This window comes from Desmodus rotundus, chromosome 1 (genome assembly GCF_022682495.2).
Source record: "Desmodus rotundus isolate HL8 chromosome 1, HLdesRot8A.1, whole genome shotgun sequence".
NCBI classification, from domain to species: Eukaryota; Metazoa; Chordata; class Mammalia; order Chiroptera; family Phyllostomidae; genus Desmodus; species Desmodus rotundus.
Genome location: NC_071387.1, coordinates 132,000,127 through 132,022,367, shown reverse-complemented (window position 1 = coordinate 132,022,367; position 22,241 = coordinate 132,000,127). Strand labels below are relative to the sequence as shown.

General features: G+C 37.5%; 1 protein-coding gene across 1 annotated transcript in view; it reads right to left on the bottom strand.

Moving 5' to 3' along the window:
- The window catches only part of CCDC192 (coiled-coil domain containing 192), a 181,680-nt gene that overhangs the window by 154,160 nt on the left and 5,279 nt on the right, over window positions 1–22,241 (bottom strand). Inside the window, exons 2-3 of the mRNA XM_024571287.4 lie at window positions 18,324–18,425; window positions 1,639–1,746 (exon numbers count right to left, since the gene is read on the bottom strand). Coding sequence (XP_024427055.3) covers window positions 1,639–1,746; window positions 18,324–18,425 — 210 coding nt within the window. The remainder of the gene's footprint in view (window positions 1–1,638; window positions 1,747–18,323; window positions 18,426–22,241) is intronic.

The following is a 22,241-nucleotide window of genomic DNA, read 5'->3' as shown; positions in this document are numbered from 1 at the left end:
AGACATTCCATTACAAAATAACCATGTATCTTAGTGCAAAAACTAATGCCCACAAGGGTGCCCTCCTTTAGTTGCATGTTCAAAATTTCTTCCAGGTTTGGAGGTCATGAAATTCTTCGGCTTTTTTCTTTGAAGTCGTGCCTCATGTTCATTGTTATATTTTTCATAATTCCTAATTTTGCCACAGTTTAAGGCTTGTTTTTATTTGTTTCAGAGGAAATTCCAGTTGGTAGGCCAGGGTTATGGTGTGCTGCTGATGTAGAAACTTTCCCAAATGTCTCTGGGCATAAAGCAACACCTTTTCATTAAATGATGTAAGCCCCCGAGGCCCCTCGCAGCGACCACTTTTAGTCAGTAAACAATAGACATACTCTGAAGCAAGACATGCGTTCTGTTGGTAAATTGAAAAAGAAATAGAGGCCATTTTTGTGTGTGTTACTGCCTTACATGTTAATCAAACTTCTTTTTCTCATAACACAAGCATCTTCCCTCCACCCCAGGTTTTACAAAAAAATTCTTTAAAAAAATATTTATTTTTAGAGAGAGGGGAAAGGAGGGAGAAAGAGAGGGAGAGAAACATTGATGTGCAAGAGAAAGATCAATTGGTTGCCTCTCACACACCCACAATTGGAGACCTGGCCCACAACCCAGGCATGTGCCCTGACTGGGAATGGAACAGGCAACATTTTGGTCCACAAGCTGGTTCTCAATCCACTGAGCCACACCAGCCAGGGCTCTGCAAGAATTCTTAAAAAAATTTGGATGCAATCAAATGTTGCTGGGCAGAACTTTGTTATGAAAAAAACCCCTCAAAATTGTTTTTCAAAAGTTTCTAAAAATATATCATCAAAATATACCAATCCATGATAAATCAATACAGGTTTATAACATCTCCTGGTTTCTGATGTCTGGTTTCCTCCCCTGACTGTCACCGAGAGTGAGCAGTGGGGCACTGCCAGAGGACCCAGACTCCAGGCGGCTTTGCTCTCTGGGGCCAAACGCCCCTGTGCAGGGGCAAAGGACAATAGTACAAGTGGAGTTTGCACTGCATGCTATGCTGTTTGTGGAGTGTAATCCTGCTGGGAAATGGTCCCGCCCCTGCGCTGAGCTTTGCTGAGAGCCCCACTCACTGTCCCTGAAATCAGAGACCTGCTGTGCAGGCAGGTCACCTATAGAGGGTCAGGCTGGAGGAATGGGCTGAGGTCCTGCTTTGTTTCTGTGAGTTTGTACAGAGCAAGAGGGAAGCCAATATTTGGAAAACTCTCTTTCCTCAATCTGAGAAAATTACTTCTGTGTGGCTCCTATAGGTTTTATTTTACCTCTGGGTTTATCTGTTTCTAGTGTAAATATGTTTCACTTATTCAGGAAAACCACTTGCCTAAAGATGGCTTGCCTAACTCATGGGCTGTGGTGAATGAAAATCAAAGTATAAATATAAAAGGAGTTGTAAAGACTGAAAAGGTCCATACAGATTAAAGTAATTATTGTTATATCTCTAAAATGAATGAAATACTGTGTTTGTACACGTGTGCATGAGTGTGTATGAATAATCGCAGAGGTTAAAACACGTATTTAGATTTATACTTGCAAAAGCGAACACCAAGGAACCTATCTTTCCAGTACCGTGACAGGTATTACCTGCTCAGTTAAGGCCTTAGCCTTTGCTTCCGTTTCCTGCCGGCAAATTTCCAAGGCCTCAAGACGTGCCAAAATAAATGTCATCTGTCCAGTTTCCAGGGACTCTTTCTTTAAAAAAAAAAAAAAAAATCAAACATCACTTTTTGACATGGATGGGGTTCTGAGCACAGCGCAAACAACTTTAAGGACTAAGGACAGGCTGAATAACCTCACACAGACCATCTCCTTTTTCTCCTTCAACACAGTAATGAAACAGCGAAACATTATGAAAGCAATAGTCTTATTTAGCATTTAGGTTCTAAAAGAAGGGTAAGAGTGCATATTAAGTTCTGATGAAGAATAGCTTTAAAAAGTTAAAATAAAATTACCCATGTTGGAATTTGGTCAGTCTCAAACTTTTATTCTTCATACCAAGGAAACTTTCCTTCAAGAGGGTAAGGCCAACATTTCACATTCCTAATAAGAGATGTCACCAAGAAGGCCTACATTCTTCACATTCACCTCTCTTGAGGAACAGTGGCCTGAATTCAGAGACACTCTTTTTTTCCTCTGTCACTTTCTTATCTCAAGTTCCATTAAAGCAGGGGTATCAATCTCATTTTCACTGGGGGCCACATCAGCCTCGCAGTTGCCTTCAAATGTAATGTAATGTATGTAATGGCTGAATGTAATTTCAACTCCTTAACAGTTAAGGAGTAGTTACATTTACACAGTTCTAAAATTATTTCGGCCCTTTGAAGGCAACCGCAAGGCTGATGTGGCCTCCGGTGAACGTGAGTTTGGCACCCCTGCACTAAAGCAAAGACATGACAAGGTTTAGAATCAGATCATCCTTCCCCAGAGCGCAGCTAATGTGACAAATCAGCAGATTGTAGACTTTGCCCCTCAAAATTGTTCATAAGTTGCTTTTTTCTCATCTGAAAGCAAAAGAGGATGCACAATTGGCGCAGAAATCTCAGTCACGGGCCCTACTGAGGCTGGAAGGCTTCCTGACTACTCTATGGTTATTGAGACCATCAATTAAAATTACACGACAATATGAAAAGTCAAAAAGAAAAACCTGCTCCTTTGTTGTTTTCACTTTGGTTTAGGAGCCCACCGATTTTATATGTGTGCATTTCCTGGTTATGCAATAGAGCCATCTGCTGGTAAATAGAACCAGCCATAAAAATAAAGCATCCCTTCAGTTCTTATAATTGTTATATAGTACTCTGACCCTTCCAGGCTTTGCCATGGGCCTCTGATATAAGTAAAACTCACGGGATGAGGGGCAAAGAAATGTTGTTATGGCTCCAAAACAGCCTGACGACTAGGTCATCAGCAGTTGCATTATCTCCCCCAAAAGTTGGCTTTTGGGGCATGGACATCTTGGGCCAGCATGCTGATACTTGGGGCAAACCAAGTGTCCTCAGCATGCTGTGATGATTCCAATAATTTTAAGAATCAGTTCAAAAAAATTACAAAAAAACCACAACAAGCCTCAAAACAAAGTCTCATGTATTTACACTTACAGGTAGTTCATGCTGTCAAACATTTTATGCAGGAAGGGAAAATTGTCAAGAGGCCAAACTAGTCCAAAAAGATTGGGAATCCCTAATGTAACTGTTTCCAGGAAGAATCTTCTTGTATAATGTTGGATCTTAAGAGGAAGTTTTAAAAATTCTTGTGAGCAGACCAAGCAAGGTCAGCTAATCTGTTTCTCTAGGTGTTTTGTCTCTAAGCACCTCAAATTTGCCCAGCCAAAGACAACCATTCCCAGTAAGACAAACCATCGCATGCAAAGCCAAAAGAAACAGGCTTGACTGAAGACTGTTATTAAATAACATAGGATTTTTCACACAGGTAGGTTTAAGAAGTTGTCATGTGTTATAGAACAGAGAGTCCTGAGCACACTGTGAAGAGAGCAGTCTGTTTTCATTACCCCAACTTCAAGCTGTTACTCTCCCCTTTTGGACTTACCTTATTGTTTACCCGCTCTCTTAAGGGCAAGGGCCATAAATGCATCTTCACTGAGGTGAAATGGCTTATACAAACACAGGTGCTTTTTAACAGGGGGCAACTCCCATTAGCCAAACAAAGGAATAAAATCCTTTGTTTCAGGATAATCGAGAATAATTTCAGAAATAAGCAACCACATGGGGTTAGGAGTTTTGGAGGTAGAGGTGTGGTTTCATGGATCCTTAATGAAAAGTTAGGTGTGGTCATTGTCCCGTTTTGCAGGATGTGACGATGGCAGAGAAGCAGAAGGGTGGGACTCACACCATTAAGTGCGTTCTGGTTCAGGTGCATATGGACACACCCTCCATGAAGCAATTGATGTTTATTATGAACATGAATCTGTCTTGATGGTTAAAGTAATTGATGAATGAATTATACCCCTAAAAAGTCAGTTATATGACATCACATGTTGAAAATATGTGTACAGGTGTTTGGGGATTTAACCTGTGTCTGTAGATTTTCAAACAGTAAATTCCAGCAATTCAATGGAACTCTTTTTAAATTCTACTCTTTGTCTTAAAATTTTATACCTGAATATCAAGCTGGTAAGCCAGGTGCATGTACTAAGTTGATCACGATGATCAAACTAAAAGGATTCTACAGAGTAAAATACTCCATAAACTCTTTGATTCTGGTAAATGCACTGAACTGTTATGTATGTGTATCAAAGATGACGGTTTCCAAACTGACGAATCCCACACAGAATTGTAAGAGCAGGTTATCTTTTGGCCACAGAGGTTCCTAACTTGAGAATCTGGAGGAAAATCTCCTTTTTTCCTAAATTAATTTTTGTTGATTTCTCTAACCCATGTAAATCTCTTTTCCCTGTCCCTTTTCCTACTTTTTAAATTAAATTTATTGTGGTAACATTTGTAAACAAAATTATATAGGTTTCAAGTGCACAGTTCTATAAATACATCACTTGTATATTGCATTGTGTGTTTACCCCCCAACATCAAGTCCCCTGTCTGGCTTTTAAGTCAGTATTTCTTTGTCTTACAATGACCTTGCTCTTCCTTCTCAGACATACAAACCCCTTCCCCCCCTTTTGGACTGATTCAAGGTCTCTGATTGATCCGAATCCTCCACCCACCTCTGAATACATGTGCAGCACTTAGAAAGGCCCCTGGGTGCAGAGGTCAGGCAGCCCTGCACTGAACATTTACTAGGAGCTCAGAAAATAGTTGTTGCTTCAGGAAAGGTTCAGCAGTCAGGTGGTTGCACCAGAAAGAGCAATCATGCTGAGATACTGTGACAGTGGCTTCTCTGAGCAACATTTTCCATGCATCCAGCCTGGGACACTGACAGGGGTTAGAGCCTTAGAGAAATTCTGCTTGCCAGGCCGGGTGCAAGATAGTACAGCGGGCAGTAAGGAGATGACCGTGAAGCTGAGTGATGATGGCAGGGCTGTTGTGAGGATGAAATGAGGTAAAGCAGGTACCTGCTTTGACAGGTGAAGTGCTCGATTAAGGTTGTATTAAGAATTCCATCATACTAACTCCCCCCTTTAAAGAGAATCACTTAATATTAAAACTTTCTAGCTTATTTTTAAACCCTAGTAAGAGAAATTCCCCATGGAGACATTTTTGTAACAGCAAATGATCAAACAGCAGCTTTGGGAAATTCAGCCAAGCATGCAGTCAGAACAAAGTTAATATGTTAAATATGTGCATTTATTTAAAAGCAAGATTGCTAACTAAAGATGTGGTTATAGAAAATTTCATCTTTACCGAGGAGCCTTTTGACATGGCCCAGTTTAATACAATTAAATGTTTCTAACAATCTGAAGCTTCAAACGCCCAGGGTTCCAGCAGCAGCCCCTGCTCAGTAATGCAGTAATGTTTTGCCAGATAAAACATGCTTCCAATAGTCGAGTTTTCTGCTTGATGAGTTGTCTGTTTACTGCTGCGGTCTATTGCTCTCTCCCCCTTTTTTTTTTCTTTTTTTTAAATTTTAAATTTTAATTTTGTATTGTTATTCAATTACAGTTGTGTGCCTTTTCACCCCATCCCTCCACCCCACCCCAGCTGAACCCCCCTCCCTCCCCCACCCTCCCCCTTGATTTTGTCCATGTGTCCTTTATAGTAGTTCCTGTAATCCCCTCTCCTCACTGTCCCCTCCCCACTCCCCCCTGCCCATTGTTAGATTGTTCTTAACTTCAATGTCTCTGGTTATATTTTGTTTCCTTTTTTCCTTCTACTTATTATGTTCCAGTTAAAAGTGAGATCATATGGTATTTGTCCCTCACCGTCTGGCTTATTTCACTTAACATAATGCTCTCCAGTTCCATCCATGCTGTTGCAAAGGGTATAAGCTCCTTCTTTCTCTCTGCTGCGTAGAATTCCATTGTGTAAATATACCATAGTTTTTGGATCCACTCATTTGCTGATGGGCACTTAGGTTGCTTCCAGCACTTGGCTATTGTAAATTGTGCTGCTATGAACATTGGGGTGCACATCTCTCCCCTTTCTTGACAGGCTCTGAAGGCTCTAAAATTCTTTACCCTCCTACAACCAACCTGTTTGCATTTCTCACACAGATTAACGTCTTTCCCCAAAGCCCTAGCTCAGCTCCTGTCCCTGGGCAGCTTTCTCTCATCCTCGCCCCTGTCTTTGGTGAACAGAATTCATTTTAAAGTGGAAATTTTGTCACTCTCATGCCCTTCTTGACTTTACGTTTGCAGTAATTTCTTAGGCTAAATTTTCCATTTCTATTTAGGCAACAATTTAAAAATTCAGTTTTCCTGATTTCAATTCATTATGAAAGCAGTATCCTCTGTACTTGAGGTTGCCTCAGGAGTCACCTAATAAAATATTTTTTAGTTCCAAACTTGAACAAACTATTGAATACAACTATTGTCAAAGCTCAGTGGAAAGAAGGTTCTAAAAAGTGCCCACCAATGTGACTATGAAGCAGATGGCCATGGGCAGGTGACGGGTGAGCACTGGCTAGGGAGAACTCTGTAATCTGGACTTCCTGACTGTTTGACTTGAGCTATGTGACTTGCAGTCTTCACTTCTTGGAGCCTCAGTTTTTCATCTTTAAATGATGAATGTATTGGTCAGATTCCAGTGGGAAACATGGCCACTCCAATGGAATTATTGAGGGGATTTTAATGAAGGAACTATATACAAAAGTATGGGCACAATTAAGGACATCAAGTATGGTGAGGCATCTCCATGAAGTGAAGTTACCATTTGCCTTACCTTAAAAAGGGAGGGAAGAGTCCTGGCCAGGTGGCTCAGTCGGTTGAAGCATTGTCCCATGCACCCAAAGGATGGAAGCTCAATTCCCTATCCGGGTACATACCTAGGTGGTGTGTTTGATCCCTGGTATGGGAGGCAACCAATCAATGTTTCTCTCTCTCTCTTTCTTTCTCTCTCTCTCCCTCTCCCCCTTCCTCTCTCTTTAAAATCAATAAACATAACTTCAGATGAGAATTTTTAAAAAATAGGTTGGGGAAGAGGTAATGGGAGAGTATTATTACAGGCTCAAGAATGAGAGCTTGTGGAGAGGGCTACCCTATGAACCTCATGAGACTTTGGGTAGAGGAATACAGCCCCTGCCACAGTAGTGGTGGGTGGATCAGTGGAATGAATAGCCTCTGTCCTGCTGTCTGTATCACCCTTGGGCTGAACCCAACAAGAAGCCAGAGGGCAAGAGAGCCTGAATGACAATTATAGAGAGACCAGCTTCCCAGGAAAAGAGCAGTATGGGGGAAGGGTGGAAAAGGAATCTGGAAGGGAAACAAAGAAACCTCAGGCCATATGGATTTAATTACATGTACCAGTCTAGTTCTCCCAACACCATTTATCGAAGAGACTGTCTTTACTCAATTGTATGCTCTTGCCTCCTTTGTCAAATATTAATTGACCATAGAGACATAGGTTTACTTCTAGGCTCTCTATTCTTTTCTATTGATCTAAGTGTCTGTTCTTATGCCAGTACCACATTGTTTTGATCACAGTGGCCTTGTAGTATAGTTTGATATCAGCTACTGTGATCCCTCCTACTTTGTTCTTTGTCAAGATCCTGAGCTTATTCAGAGTCATTTTTGGTTCCATAGGAATTTTTGGAATATTTTTCCTAGATCTATGAAATATGCCTTTGGTATTTTAATGGGAATTGCATTGAATCTATAGATTGCTTTGGGTAATGTGGACATTTTAATGATGTGAATTCTTCCAATCCATGAACACGTTTTATGCTTCCAGTTATTTGTAGCTTCCTCAATTTCTTTTTTAAGTGTCCTATAGTTTTCCAAGTACAGGTCTTTTATCTCCTTGGTTAAATTTATTCCTAGGTACTTTATTTTGTTGTTGTTGTTATTGTTGGAATAGTAAATGAGATTGTTTTCTTAGTTTCTTTTGCTGATAGTTCATTATTATATATATAATATATACATTGTATATCATCATTATGGTGTATAAAAATGCCATCAATTTCTGAATATTGACTTCATACCCTATTACATTGCCATATTTATTTATTGGGTAGAGTAGTTTTTTGGTGGAGTCTATAGAGTTTTCTATGTATAATATCATGTAACCTGTGAATAATGGCAGCTGTACTTCCTCTTTTCCAATTTGGATGCATTTTATTTCTTCTTCTTGTCTGATTATTGTGGCTAGGACTTCCAGTACTATGTTGAGTAAGAGAGGTGATAGTTGGCATCCCTGTCTTGTTCCTGATCTTAAGGAAAATGCTGGTACATGCTAAGAAATGAAACTAGACCACCATCTTACACCATACACCAGAATAAACTTAAAATGGATAAAAATCAAATATAAGTAATAATACCATAAAAATCCTAGAGGAAAACACAGGCAATACAATTTCAGATATCTTACATAGCAACATTTTTGCTGATATATCTACGAGGGCAAGGGAAATAAAGGAAAAAATAAATAAATGGGACTACATCAAATTGAAAAGCTTCTGCATAGCTAAAGAAACCATGATCAAAATGAAAAAGGAACCAACTATATGGGAGAACATATTTGCCAATGATACATTGGAAAAGTCTTTAATCTCCAAAATATATAAAGAACTTACACAACTTAACATCAAGAAGACAAATAATCCAATTAAAAAATGGGCAAAGGACCTGAATAGACACTTCTCCAAGGAGGACATACAGAGGGTCCATAGACATTTGAAAGGATGCTGAACATCACTAGCCTTTAGAGAAATGCAAATTAAAACCACAATGAGATACAATCTCACACCTGTCAGAATGGCTATCATCAATAAATCAACAAACAACAAGTGTTGGAGAGGTTGTGGAGAAAGGGGAACCCTAGTGTACTGTTGGTGGGAATGCAGACTGGGCCAGCCACTGTGGAAAACAGTATGGAATTTCCTCAGAAAACTAAAAATGGAACTGCCTTTTGAACCAGCAATTCCACTGCTGGGAATATACCCGAAGAATCCCAAAACATCAGTTCAAAAGAATTTATGTACCCCCATGTTAATAGCAGCACTATTTACAATAGCCAAGGGCTGGAAACAGCCTAAGTGTCCATCAGTAGATGAGTGAATAAAACAACGGTGATACATTTACACAGTGGAATACTACACAGCAGAAAGAAAGAAGGAACTCCTACCTTTGCAACAGCATGGATGGAACTAGAGACTATTATGCCAAGTGAAATAAGCCAGTCAGCAAAAGACAAATACCATATGTCCTCACTTATAAGAGCAATCTAATGAACAAAACAAACTATTGAGCTAAATAGAACCAGAGGCATAGAATCATGGAACAGACTGAGAGCTGTAAGAGGAGAGGGGAGGATGTGGGGACTAATTGAAAGGTGAAGGAATTAGTCAAAGAACATATAGGAAGGATCCATGGACATGGACAATGGTGAGGTGACTGATTATGGAAGAAGAGGTGGACTGGGTAGAGGGGAGCAAAGGGAAAAAAATGGGACAACTGTAATAGCATAAACAATAAAATATTTAAAAATAAAAAAATAAAGTCTCTGTTGAAATTAAAAAACAAATTATCAAACACAAAAAAGAAAAGGGGTTTAATTATATTAGTGGGCCCCAGTTGTCAGACCATAGATCAGTGTTGAACATGATAACATCTTCACCAGTTAGCAAGAAAAAGACAAACTAAGAATTTAAAAAGAACATTGCAAAGTTTTCATGAAGCCAAATTTATTCCATGTAGAGGATGGTCCTTTATTCTGAGATTTTAGTTTCCTATATCTTTTGGTGTTAAGAGGATTTTTTAAACAAGTGGTGGTGAAAGTATATGGAAATTATTGTGTTTTTGTGGTTTCTTTCCTAGACAAAGTGGAAAAGTTGGCAGTTTTATAGACCTAACCCTGAATATTTGGGGATGAAAATTCTTATGGCTTTATGAAATCTGAAAGCATAGAGACCCTCTATCTAAGTCATCCATTAAATTATGAATTGAATGTCTTATCAGGAGGTCTTTTCAGATCTATGGTCCCTGAATTCCTTTGGACCAAGTTCAAGATGGACCTGTGTTCAATATCAAGTTGCTTTCCGAAGGTTCCAAGATACTATTTTTCTAGAAAATACCTGTTTCCAAAGGTCAGTCTTTCAAAAAAGATATAATTACTTTTCCATTTCTATAGCATGACTGATAAAAATAATAGAAGAAAAGGGTATTGGAAGGAAATTGTTGACTCAGATTTTAACTTGTAAAAAGATTGTTGGCATGGAAGCTAAAGAGAAGTGACCGTTTGACATTTGATAGCTTCATAAACAACTTTAAATAATGGCTTACCCTCTGAATGGGCCAACTCTTATTTTAATTCAGTTCAAAGCATTTCAATTTATTAAGAAAAGATTTGATATCTTTAAAAAATAAAGGGGATAGCAGGGAGTTGTTTAATAGGTACAGAGTTTTAGTTTTGCAAATGAAAATGGATATTAACTGCACAAAAATATGAACGTGCTTTTATACTACTGAATTGCACACTTAAAAATGCTTAAAATAGTCAATTTTATGTTATATGTATTTTACCACATTAAAAATAAAAAATAACATCAAACAAATGTAGAAAGCAGGTAAATTGCAGAAGGAAGGAATTAATAAATGTTAAAATTAATTCAACTACTCTTCATCTACTTCCCAGTATTGTTGTGAGAATACAGTAAAAACAGGGAGATTAAACATAATAAAAACCATTAAATAAAGCATAATAAGGTAAAAACATAATAAAGGAATCTTATTGAAAGAAAGGATTTTTGTTCTTTTAATAAAGAAAACATCCTTTAAAAAATCCTATTTCTTCTAATAAAATTTTGGTTTGGTGCAGCATATAATAAGTACTCTTCCTATTTTTAAAGATAGTGCTTCGAATAGTTGAGTGTTTGCCGACAGGATTATTTGTTTTCTCACGCATCATACATGAGTTTAGGTCTTGAGTACTTGGGCATGCTGACCGACAATGTCCCCCCTCCCACTGGCCCCCAGTGCAGTAGGAGGTATACGTGACTGTAGAAAGGAGGATTTTCAGGTCGGCCCATAAGTGAAAGGAAACAATTTTACTGACCACATTAACTGAGGTTTTTCAGCTTAGCTTTGTGACTAAATTATTATTAAACTGTGTATAATCAGCCACAAATGTTTTATAGTTAAGTGTTCAGAAGGTAATTATTTCTGCCAGTAAAATGTAGGCTCTAAGTAAGAAACCTTTTTTAAAAGTCGAAGAAATTTAACTGAAGTGATAGGAACTTCAGTACTCCAGGGATGTGGTTCCCAAAACCTGACAAGGGAATCCTTAACTGAACCCGATACTCCATGAGCAACCTTTTCCGTGAGCGCATGCCCGCTCCGCCAGCCTGGCATCTGCACAGACTCCCTTCTTTACCAAGATTTGAAGGAGAAATGTGTCAGGCATTCTTTTGGATCAGATAAAAGTTTAGCAACAATTTCCATAGTGCATTCCAATATGATAAGGTAAGCAGAGAACAGATGGACGAGCTCTCTTTTGCTGTGAATTTCCACTTCTTTTAAGGTCTCCCAGTCAAAATATCACCAAGAGGCATGGCTGGAATCTCAGAGAAGGTGGCGTACTGTGTCCACTATTAGCTGTTCAGCAGGCCTCAGCTTTCTCACTTTTGAAATAAGAAGACTATTACATCTAATTCACCTTGCTCTCTTCAGTGGGTATTTGTCATGCTGTTTTGATAGTCAGGTGTCTTTCACTGTTTGGAGAATTTCCCATCTTCCCAAAATATAAGCCAGGAACTCCCACTCAAGCATCCTCTGCAGCCAAGTTGTAGGCATGTGTCTCCACTGGACACACCAGCCTGAGACTTCAAAATGGCAGAAAGTGGTGTGAAATAGGTGCCAAATAGAATGGAACCTGACCAGGTCGAGAGGGTCGTTCTGTTTCCTGGGCTGCGGTGACCGAAGACTTCGAAGTGATATCTCGTCCTCAGGGAAGTAACAAATAATGTGGGGCTTATGTCCAGTGGCAGCAGTAATTGGTTCCTCGCCCGAATCTGGCAGGGAAATTGTGTGGAGTCTCCAAGCAGGATTCTCTGATTCTCCTGGAGAGCCTCTGAAATACCTGTTATCCTTTAATAATTCATTTTCCCCTTCATACTAACCAGAATGGGTTCTATTGAATTTAAATGTGAATCTGACTTACTATTACGTATTGTTCGTGTGAGTTTAAGTAAGTAATTTATTATGAGCCTTCAATTCCTCGCCTCTAAAAATGGAAGAAATGATAACTCAGTAAAGGTTGTGGTGCTTAAATGTGGTAATGCAGGAAAATGCTTAGCATAATGCCTAATCCTTAGAAGTAAGCTTTTTTTAAACAAGCATCTTCTTTATAAGCTCTAGGTTTTATGTTTCATTGATGAAAGCTTCTGGGAGCTCACATTCTAGGAAAGAACCAGAAAGTTGGTCCTAAAGACCCGAAACTCTTAGAAACTCCGGTGTCTTGGCATTATGCAACTACATCTAGCCTGGTTACTCGTTGTTGGAAAAAAGTAATTCATTATTCACAATGTAAGAGCAAATATTATTTGGTCTACTCTCTTTCTTCTCTTGTGACCTTCTTGCTACATATGTTCTTTTGGGCTTCTGAAACGAAAAGGGAGAGAATGAGGAAGACAAAGAGGAATGTGGATGAGGGCTAAAAGTTTTCCAAGGAACTTTTGAGAAGAAAGCTTGGGAAAAGTCATGTGAGATAGGAGCTTATAGAAAAGAACAAAAAAGATTAAAAATATATCTCTGAAAGATTTCCCCACATACTGTATAATTAATGCAATTTAACCCTCAATGTACTGCTGGAGTTCATTGGACCCAAATATAGTTTTGAGTTTCTGTTTTTAAGTCATTCTGTTCATAAAAACTTATATTTCAATGGCTTTTATTCTTTCTTTGAGGTCTTATAAAAAAACCAAAGAATATATATTTATTTTTAAAAAATAGAATAAAACTCATTCTGTGTTGCAAATACAATACAATCCACTGGAGCTTTTACAGATCTAAGCTGTATCGTGGGATCTTAGTAATCTTAGTTTTCCTATGTTTGAAACACATTGTTACTTAATCATTCTAGGAATTATTTTCTGTCATTATTCATCAATGATTTTCAGCTAGGACTTTAAAGGTTAAAAAATGTGAAATTGCCTAGGAAGGCAATACAATAGTAAAATTAATAATCACTCTTCATTTTCTTATTGTGTTGCCAAAAGTATTGCATCATCTTTCAAGGTATGAAGAGGTGACGCCATTTTTATGACTTAGTTTAGCTTTCATTAAACACAGCTGTGAATACTACATTCTTTCCCGTATGTAATGTCCAAAGAGATGAAAATTGGCAGAGGACGTTTCACAATTCTCACGCCAGTCAGGACATGAATGGGAAGAGCGACGTTGTTGACCAGCACTGTCCAGGGCAGTCATCGCTAGTCACATGGGGCGTTTCAGGGCTTGCCATGGGGCGAATCCGAATTGAAATGTGTTGTAAATATAAAATATACACAAGATTTTGAAGACTTCCTAGCACAATAAGTAAGAATGTAAGCTACCTCAGTACATTTGTATATAGTGATTGCAGGTTGAAATGACAGTATTTTTGATAGGTTCAATGAAATATATTATTAAAATTTACAATGTGACTACTAGAAAATGTAAAATTACATGTATGGCTTGCAGTATATTTCTGTGGACAGTGTTGCTCTGGACACTAATGTTGACAGCAGAATTAATCATGTTAGCGAAATAGACTGAGTCTTCACACAATGACTTCCTAGAAACTGAGATGAACGTCCTCAAATTTGTGAATTGGTGAGTGAAAACCATATCTCTAAGGACAAAAAAAAATAGGATATTCTCATACAGCAAAGACTATCGCACCTTTCGTGATAAGAACTTGGGCTTTCATGTTTGCTAAACAGATATGTGATGGTATTCTCCCATCTTTCAAAGTGCTTATGGGCCAAAATTGTTACTTGATACAAGAAGATTTGCTATGTTTCAATTCTTATTAAAATTTCTAATGTGGTTTAATTTACATAAGAATAATGGCATAATATAATCTCATTGTTCTTATGTATATTATTTTAAAATAAAAAAAAAAAACTGATGGATCCAGACGGTAAATGATGATGACTTGTTTCCTAGTATACTAAGGGTTAAGAACTTGAGTAATTTGAAAGTTACCTTGTAGATATTAAACTATTTTTTTTTTTTAGCTACAAATCAGTTCTGGAATCAAACCATTTGAAGCTCAGCATTACATGTTAAGCAGTCACAAAGGAAGTTTTTATGAGAGATTTTTTCTAATTTTTTAGTAACATGATTATTAAAATATATATAAGAACACATTTGAAAATAGAGAGGCCAAGTCCTGCTTTACTTAAAAGGAGAAGAATGAATCGGATTCAGAATATACTCACCAGAGACATTGGTATTTCTATTTTAAGGTAGAGTCTAGTAGTAATAACCCTTAAGGTAAGTAGGCTGTTTTAGAATTTATAGCATTTTCCTTGGCCATTTGAGTCAAGCAAAATAGGACCCACTCTTTCCCAAAAAATGTTTCTAATCCACATTTATTTAAAAGTCGCTCACAATTTAATTTTCCTTTGCATTAATTGTGTGGTTCAAGAGCATTTTCTTTTCTGAAAAACATAGTATGCCCAGCTATTCAATAACAAACGCATGCGAACCATTCACATATTTTATGTGTAGGTCCCAGAACTAAACCCTGGAGGATAAAAATGAATAATCAAATCCCCTCCCCTTCAGGAGCTCATAATGTGGTAAGGGTTGAGAAAGGGTGGAAAAATATTCAGATAAGTGAACTTCAATACTATAAGAATGGGAGAGGAGAAAGGGAAAAAGACAGGTATTAAGCATTAACTCTGTGCTTCATACACAGATTTGCTCTGTATATTATGTCCTCAGTGAAAAAATTATCCAACCGGAGATTGCATCGTGCTCTGGGGCCACGTTTGTGTTCCTTGCCTCCTCCAGTTCCTATGTTGAAGCCCTGACATCTGATGTGATAATATCAGGAGGTGGGCCTCTGAAAAGTCATTAGATGTACATGAGGTCATCAGGGTGGGGACCTCATGACGGGATTAGTGTCCTTATAAGAAGAAACCAGAGGGCTCCCTCCTTCTGTTACCTTCTCTCTCTCCTGCTGCCTCCTGCCCTTTCCCCCAGCCCCCATGTGAGATCCAGCAACAAAGCAACCCTCTGCCCGCCAGGACCAATCATGCTGGTACCCTCATCTCTGACTTCAGAACTGTGAGAAATGAATAAATGTCCGTTGTTTAAGCCTCCAGCCTGTGGTGTTTTATTAGGGCAGCCCAAGCTTCGGCCATATTTGGTGTATTATCCTCAGGATTTGTATATGTGTGTCTGTAAGATGCATAACATGTAAAACATTGATTCATACTATACGTAGTTATATATGGTTAAATGATCATTTTCAATTAACAATATATTATAGGTACAGTCTACATTTGAATAATGATGGATGTCATTTTCCATAATTTTTCATCTTAAAAATTAACATAATTTTTCATGGTCCCAGTACATTTTATTGTGTACTCATGCAGTTTCCCACTACTGGACAACCTAACAAGCATGTTTATACATCTTTGTGAACTTGTTTTTTATTTTCTTACTATTTGAATAAAGCAATTTTTCCTGGATTTTAGAATATATACTGGATACACATTTAAGATTACATCGCCCAAATCAACACTCCCACCAACACTATATGAGAAGCATAGCTTTCTTATTTTCCTATAATATTTTCATACTTTTTATAACTGTCAAATTACAGATAAATAGGACATATAAGTTTTAAAAATGTATCGCTTTGCCTTCTATTCAGTTTGGAGATTTTATTTGTTAAATGCAAGTTTGGCATCTTATTGGATAGTCATAGGTCATCTTTTGTAAATTATGATTTGTGTACTTTGTCCGTTTTTTTTTTTTATCTAAGGGTAATCTTTTCCTCACTGATTTATATGTGACCTTAACATATTAAGGATATTATGTTGTAATACATGTTACAAATATTTTCTATTACTTTTTTGAATATTAACAAATGCTTCTTAAATGGGTTGAAAGAGTGGTAAGTTCGCTTATGGGGTATAGAGATTTCAGTACTAAATTATCTTCTCATCTTAGTGCATTAATGCATAACTTTGTTTGACATGACAATCAACTTTTGAAGCAGCAAACTCTAATCAAAACTTAGAGAAATCCTCAATTTCTCTGAACCTCATTTAGTACAGATAACACACCACATTGATTCAAATTATTAGATATATTTTGAAATAACCGATTGACTGTGATACCTGATCTAACACAAACAGCTCAGCTATTGACATGGCAACTTGAGGTTGTTATTCCCGGCAGCAAATTTCGGTTAACAGAACTATCAAAACAGATTAAGTTGTGTTGTCCAATCTGCCTGAAGAGACCGAGGGCAACCGGGGCCAAGCTCCATCCCCGAGAGCCTGCATCCCTGTGCTTCTCACTCCCAGGTCGCCCCAGCCTCTCCCAACTTCTCTCCAGGCATCCAAAGAACACCTCCCCTAGGGAGACTTACTCCTTTGAGAAAGGCTAGATTGAATAATTGTCCTAGCCCTTTGGGGGATATTCTCTCTCAAGGAAATTTTGAAGTTTTGGAGAGTATTTTTCTTCAGACCACAGCAATTGAAGTGCTGTCAGTCAGGCTGGCTGATGAGATCGTCCCCAAAACACACTTCCCCTTGCCCTGTCTTCCTCTGATCTAAACATTCAGGTTTCAGAAGATGAGAAAATTGTGTGTGAAATAAGTTTTTCCAGAATATTAATTCAGAGTAATCCTTGAGTTCAACTCATTCTATATGTTTAACTTTTATATATTTAAATGTATCCATTTAACTTCTGTCCCCATTTTCCATCTCACAGCTTTCTTCCTCTTACACACACAAACTTCTCAACATTTTCACTCTCACAGAAAAGGCAATGTGTCAGCACCACACAGCACAAATTAGCATGCTTTCCCCACATAATCGTTGTTTTGCCGTGTGAAGGAGCCAAATGGAGAAAAAAAGTCATGGGCATTTGATGAAACAAATTTGCAGACACTCAGATGCTTCAGTTTATAGAGGTCCTTTGCGCCACTTGTGCCTTTTGGGGAAATTCTGCAAAACACTTATCTGAAAACATTCGCCTTCAGTGCCGCATGTTTTCTAAATTGATGTCCGTGTTGACATTTAAAAAATATGAAGGAACACATTTGCATGTGGAAACAGGACCTTTTGTTTCTTACACATTTACTCTGTCACAGAAGTTAAAAACCAAATCGGTCATCTAGTCCAGTTGCTTGCAAAGGATCATTTTCTAAAGGACATGGTCTAGTTTTTTTGTCCAACCTCATTTTAAACTGCTAAGATCTTTTAATTGGTCTCTGTTCTCAACTTAAATAGAATTTATTAAAATAAGAAATTCTGAAGCTAATGTTTTCCTTTATTTTTGTATCAATGGCATTTTCTTTCTTTTTTTAGTTTAATTATTTCCTTTTATATATCTAGCTTTATATTGCTATAATTGTGTCCACCAAAGTATTTCCAAAAATTCTCCTAGGCCCATGGTATAATTTCACTCCCCCAGCCCTTGAAAGTTGTTTATGGCCAGTGGCTTCTTTGGCTAATGAATAGAAGTGGAAGTGGTATGTGTAACCACCAGGTAAGCACTTGCTGTGTAGTTTGTCCCTCCTTTCATTGCTGCCCATCTGGATCGCAGAAGTGCATTCCCAGGTAAAGCTTGTATCCAGAGGATCCCTTAGTAACTATGGTGAATAGAGACCCTGTGCCTCCCACCTTGGATGGGTATTGTGAATAATAAGTAAATTATTCAGATAAATAAAATATTAAGACAAGCCATTAACTACTTGCAATTAATAACCTTCAAAATTTTTAATGATAATCAAATTAAATTGAAAGGAATTGAACTTCTGATTGATCTTGATACATTTCTCACCAGTTACAATGATACCATCATTACCACCTTTATATGCACTTCTTGACCTGAAATCTCTGCTGAAGTTGTTTCTGTATAGAATATAGGCTACACAATTTAAGTTAGGCAGACTTGCCCTGGCTGGGTGACTCAGTTGGTTGGGGTGTCATCCCGTACACCAAAGTTTGTGGTTTTCATCCCTGATCAGGGCACATACCTGGGTTGTGCGTTTGGTCCCTGGTAGGAATGAATATGTGGGGTCACCGATCGATGCTTGTCTCTCAGACTGATGCGCCAATCTGTCTCCCTTCTTCTTGCTCTAAAATCAATAAACATATCCTTGGGTGAGGATTAAAAAAATTAGTGAATAATTTAGGTAAACTTTGCTGTGTAAAGATTGAGGCAGGAGAACATAATATGGATCAGCCCCTCATTTATTGCAAGATCGCAACATAAAACTTGCTGTATGAAAGATTGAACAATGGGTAGAAACTCCAACTAACATTTAACATCCCAGCATCTGGGGAGATAACATTACTCACTCAGGTAGAGCAATGTGAGATTATCTAGAGGTCTACCAGATGTTCCTAGCCGTAAAGATTCAGTTTCCATACTATTTGTGTTCTTTGTGGGAAAACGCCAGTTTTTAGAGTTAATAAATAAACATTATCATGCTTTATTAAATGGAATATTTTACTTCCTTAAAGTTTGCAAACAAATATTTATTAAATCTCTAACTTACCATATATTAAAATGTCTCTGAAGGGCTATCAAAGTTACAATGATAGTGTCTATTTATACCTTTTGGCTTGCCTTCAGTGGCAGCACAATGGCTGTTTTGCATTTCTTATGAATTTCCATCCACAAAACTTCATTCACGAAGTTAGAGCAATTCTACTTTTGTGATGCTATTAAGAAAACAGACTGAGACATTTGGCTGCAGAGGGCTTACTGGAGACGGTGTTTGGGAGCAACACCTATAAAGTAAGAAGAGAAGTAGAAATGCAATAGCAATGTCAGCCAGTTCCAGGGGTGATCAGGAGCTGGGCTGGACCTTCAGAACTGTCCCCACTGAAAAGAAGAAACCTGGCCTTATGGCCTTGTATTTACCCATCATTGGATGCAGGTTGATCCTATGAAGAGGGATGACTTTGGAACAATGGAGCTTCTTTGCTAAGGGAAATTCCTGGAGACTCAGCTGTAAGCCATCATCAAGCAAAATGAACTCAAAATAAATAATAGATCTAAATATATAACCTCCAGCTATAAAACTTCTAGAAGATGACTTAGGAGAAAATATTTGTGACCTTGGGCAAATATATCTTAGATGAGACACCAAAATCATGATCCATGAAAATATAAATTGATAAATTAGACCTCATCAAAATTAATAACTTCCAAAGACACTGTTAAGAAAATGAAAGACTCACCACAGATTAGAGAAAATGCTTGCAAAACACATTAAAAATTTACTTGTTTCTGGAATATACAAGTATAAAGAACTCTCAAAACCCAATAATAAGAAACAAACAACACAATTTTAAAAAGGACAAATGATTTCAATGGTTACTCCATCAATTCAGATATAGTGATGGCAAATAAGTACATGGAGAGGTGGTCAACACCATTAATTATTGAAGAAATTTAAGTTAAAACCACAGTGAGATACTACTATACCTATTAGAACAGCTAAAATTTAAAAGGTTAACCTTACCAGAGTTGGAGACAAGGTAGATAAACTAAAACTTGCATATAGTGCTGGTGATACAACTTTTGAATTTCAACCACTTTTAAGAAGCATTTTTAAAATGTTTACCAATCACACGACCCAACCATTTCACTCTTAGGTATTTACCCAAAAGAAAAGAAAGTGTATGTCCATACAAAGACTTGTACTCAAATATTTACAGGAGTTTTATTTGTAAGAGTCAAAAACTAGAAATAACCTGTCGGTCAATAGATGGAGGGCTAAACCAACTGGAACATTGAATACAATGGGGTTCTGTTCAGCAATAAAAAAAGAATTATTGATATACACTAACATGGATGGATGTCAAAATAATTTTGCTGATTGAAAGCCACTAAAAGGGGTATATACTCTACGATTCTTTATATGTAAAGATCAAAGGAAATGCAAAATAAAATATAGTGACATGAAGCAGATCAAGTGCTTCCTTGGAAATTAGGTATAGGCTGGTGGGAAGAAGTTGGCGAGAGGGATTACAAAGGAGCACGGTAACCTTCTGGGGGTGATGGATAGTTTCATTATCTTGACTGTGGTGAGGGCTTCAAGTGTGTATACATATGTCAAAGCTCATGAACTTATGCACTTTAAATTTGTCAAGTATGCTTCAATAAAGGGAGGAGGGAGGGGAAGGAGGGAGGAAGGAAGAAAAGAAAAAGAGGAAGAGAAGAGAGAGAAAAAGAAAGGAAGAAAGAAAGAAGAAAAAATCCAAAACAAAAATTTTTGAGATAGTTCTTATCTGTTAGAGTAGCAAAAAGTAAATAAATAACATATATCCTAAATTAGTAACAAATCTTTATATTGAAATATATATAAATACAGTCCTACCACCCAAGTCAGTCTCCTCCCATCACCATTTATCCTCCCTGTACCCTCTTCTACCTCTCCCTAAATTTTTGTTTAGGTCAATGTACAGTTGATATATTATAGAATTGTACACCTGAAACAGATATAATTTTATGAATCAATGTCATCCCAATAAATTCAATAAGAAGTAATATAGTTCTATGTTAATCTCACTTTTAAGTATGAATAGAAATATCTTCTTTAAATCACTTAAAATGTTCAATTGAAAGCACAAGTGATAATAATGTGATTCATTAATGATTTGAAAGTTTGCTCATCAAAGGGGGGGATCTTCCAAAAGCCATTTTAGAATGCTAAATTTTGATTGATCAGAAATGTTATCAAATATATGCTTCCTGAAAAATAGTGCTGTTATACTAAGTCCAAAAAAAAGAACAGAAAAAGAATTTATGAAATTTGACACAATTTAAGGCATTGCTTGCCTTTCTCAGTTTATCAAATATAAAATCTTCTAGCTACTTTAAGGCCATTTGTAAAGCTGGCTTCCTATATAGTATGCTATGAATTTGACTTACAAATTAAAAACTTTTTTAATGCTTTCATATCTTTGGCACTTAAAATAATGATTTTTAAATGAAGTCATCACTACATTACAACTTGAAAGCTAAAAGTCTTAGTGAGGTTTTGTAATAAGCTGAGTTTTGTACAGTAAGTGAGTACCTTCTACATTCCCTAACATTAATGAACTCATACCCACATTCTCACTTTCGTGCCAGTCCCCATGACCAATGACATTGTATGTTTTACACTGTTCAGTTCTCTGTGTCCCAGTCCTCAGAATCGTTCAGTGGGTGACATCCTGAGCCAGGTATCCGGTTCATGCCAAGCCTCCTTGCAATAAAATTTTTATTTCCTAAGCAGTTTCAAATGAGATGATTTATATGCACTAGCTGTTTTCTGTCAGAGGATGTTAACATGGTGTAAAGACAACAATTCAAATAACATTCTAATCCTTCAACAAGCCCAAAGGAATAAGGTCCAGATAAACAGGGACAACCTGGCAACTGAGAAGTGAATATAAATAAACTCTCACTGGACTGTCCCATAATGTTCCTGCTGTGTAGGGAACACATACTCATCTACTGGTCAACAGCTGGAATCTCCTGCAACTTCCCTCCATCTCAATGTCTTAATCTTGAAAGTGTTAACAATAATGAGAAAAAAAAGTAACAATATAATAGTGATGGTTCTGGAAACTACCCCTGTTTGTTGCTATAGAGATTCAAAAGGACAGCATCTGTCAGTCACCTAGGGATATGCATGGAGCTCAGTCCATTTGTTCTAGTTCAAATGATACTCGAGTGCTGTTTTAGTGTCAGTAACTTTGTCCCAAGAACACGGACATGAAGAAAGGCTAGGCCTCATTCTAAGAATGCAGTTTAACCGGGGGAGTCCAAAAGTTAAAACAGTATTCAGAGACCAGTGCTGAAAAGGAAAATAAGGAACCATGGTTTCCAGATGGTGGTGCCACAAAGGTAGAGCGAGTTTCATTCTGCTTGGGCAGTGAAGACTTCTTCACAGCAT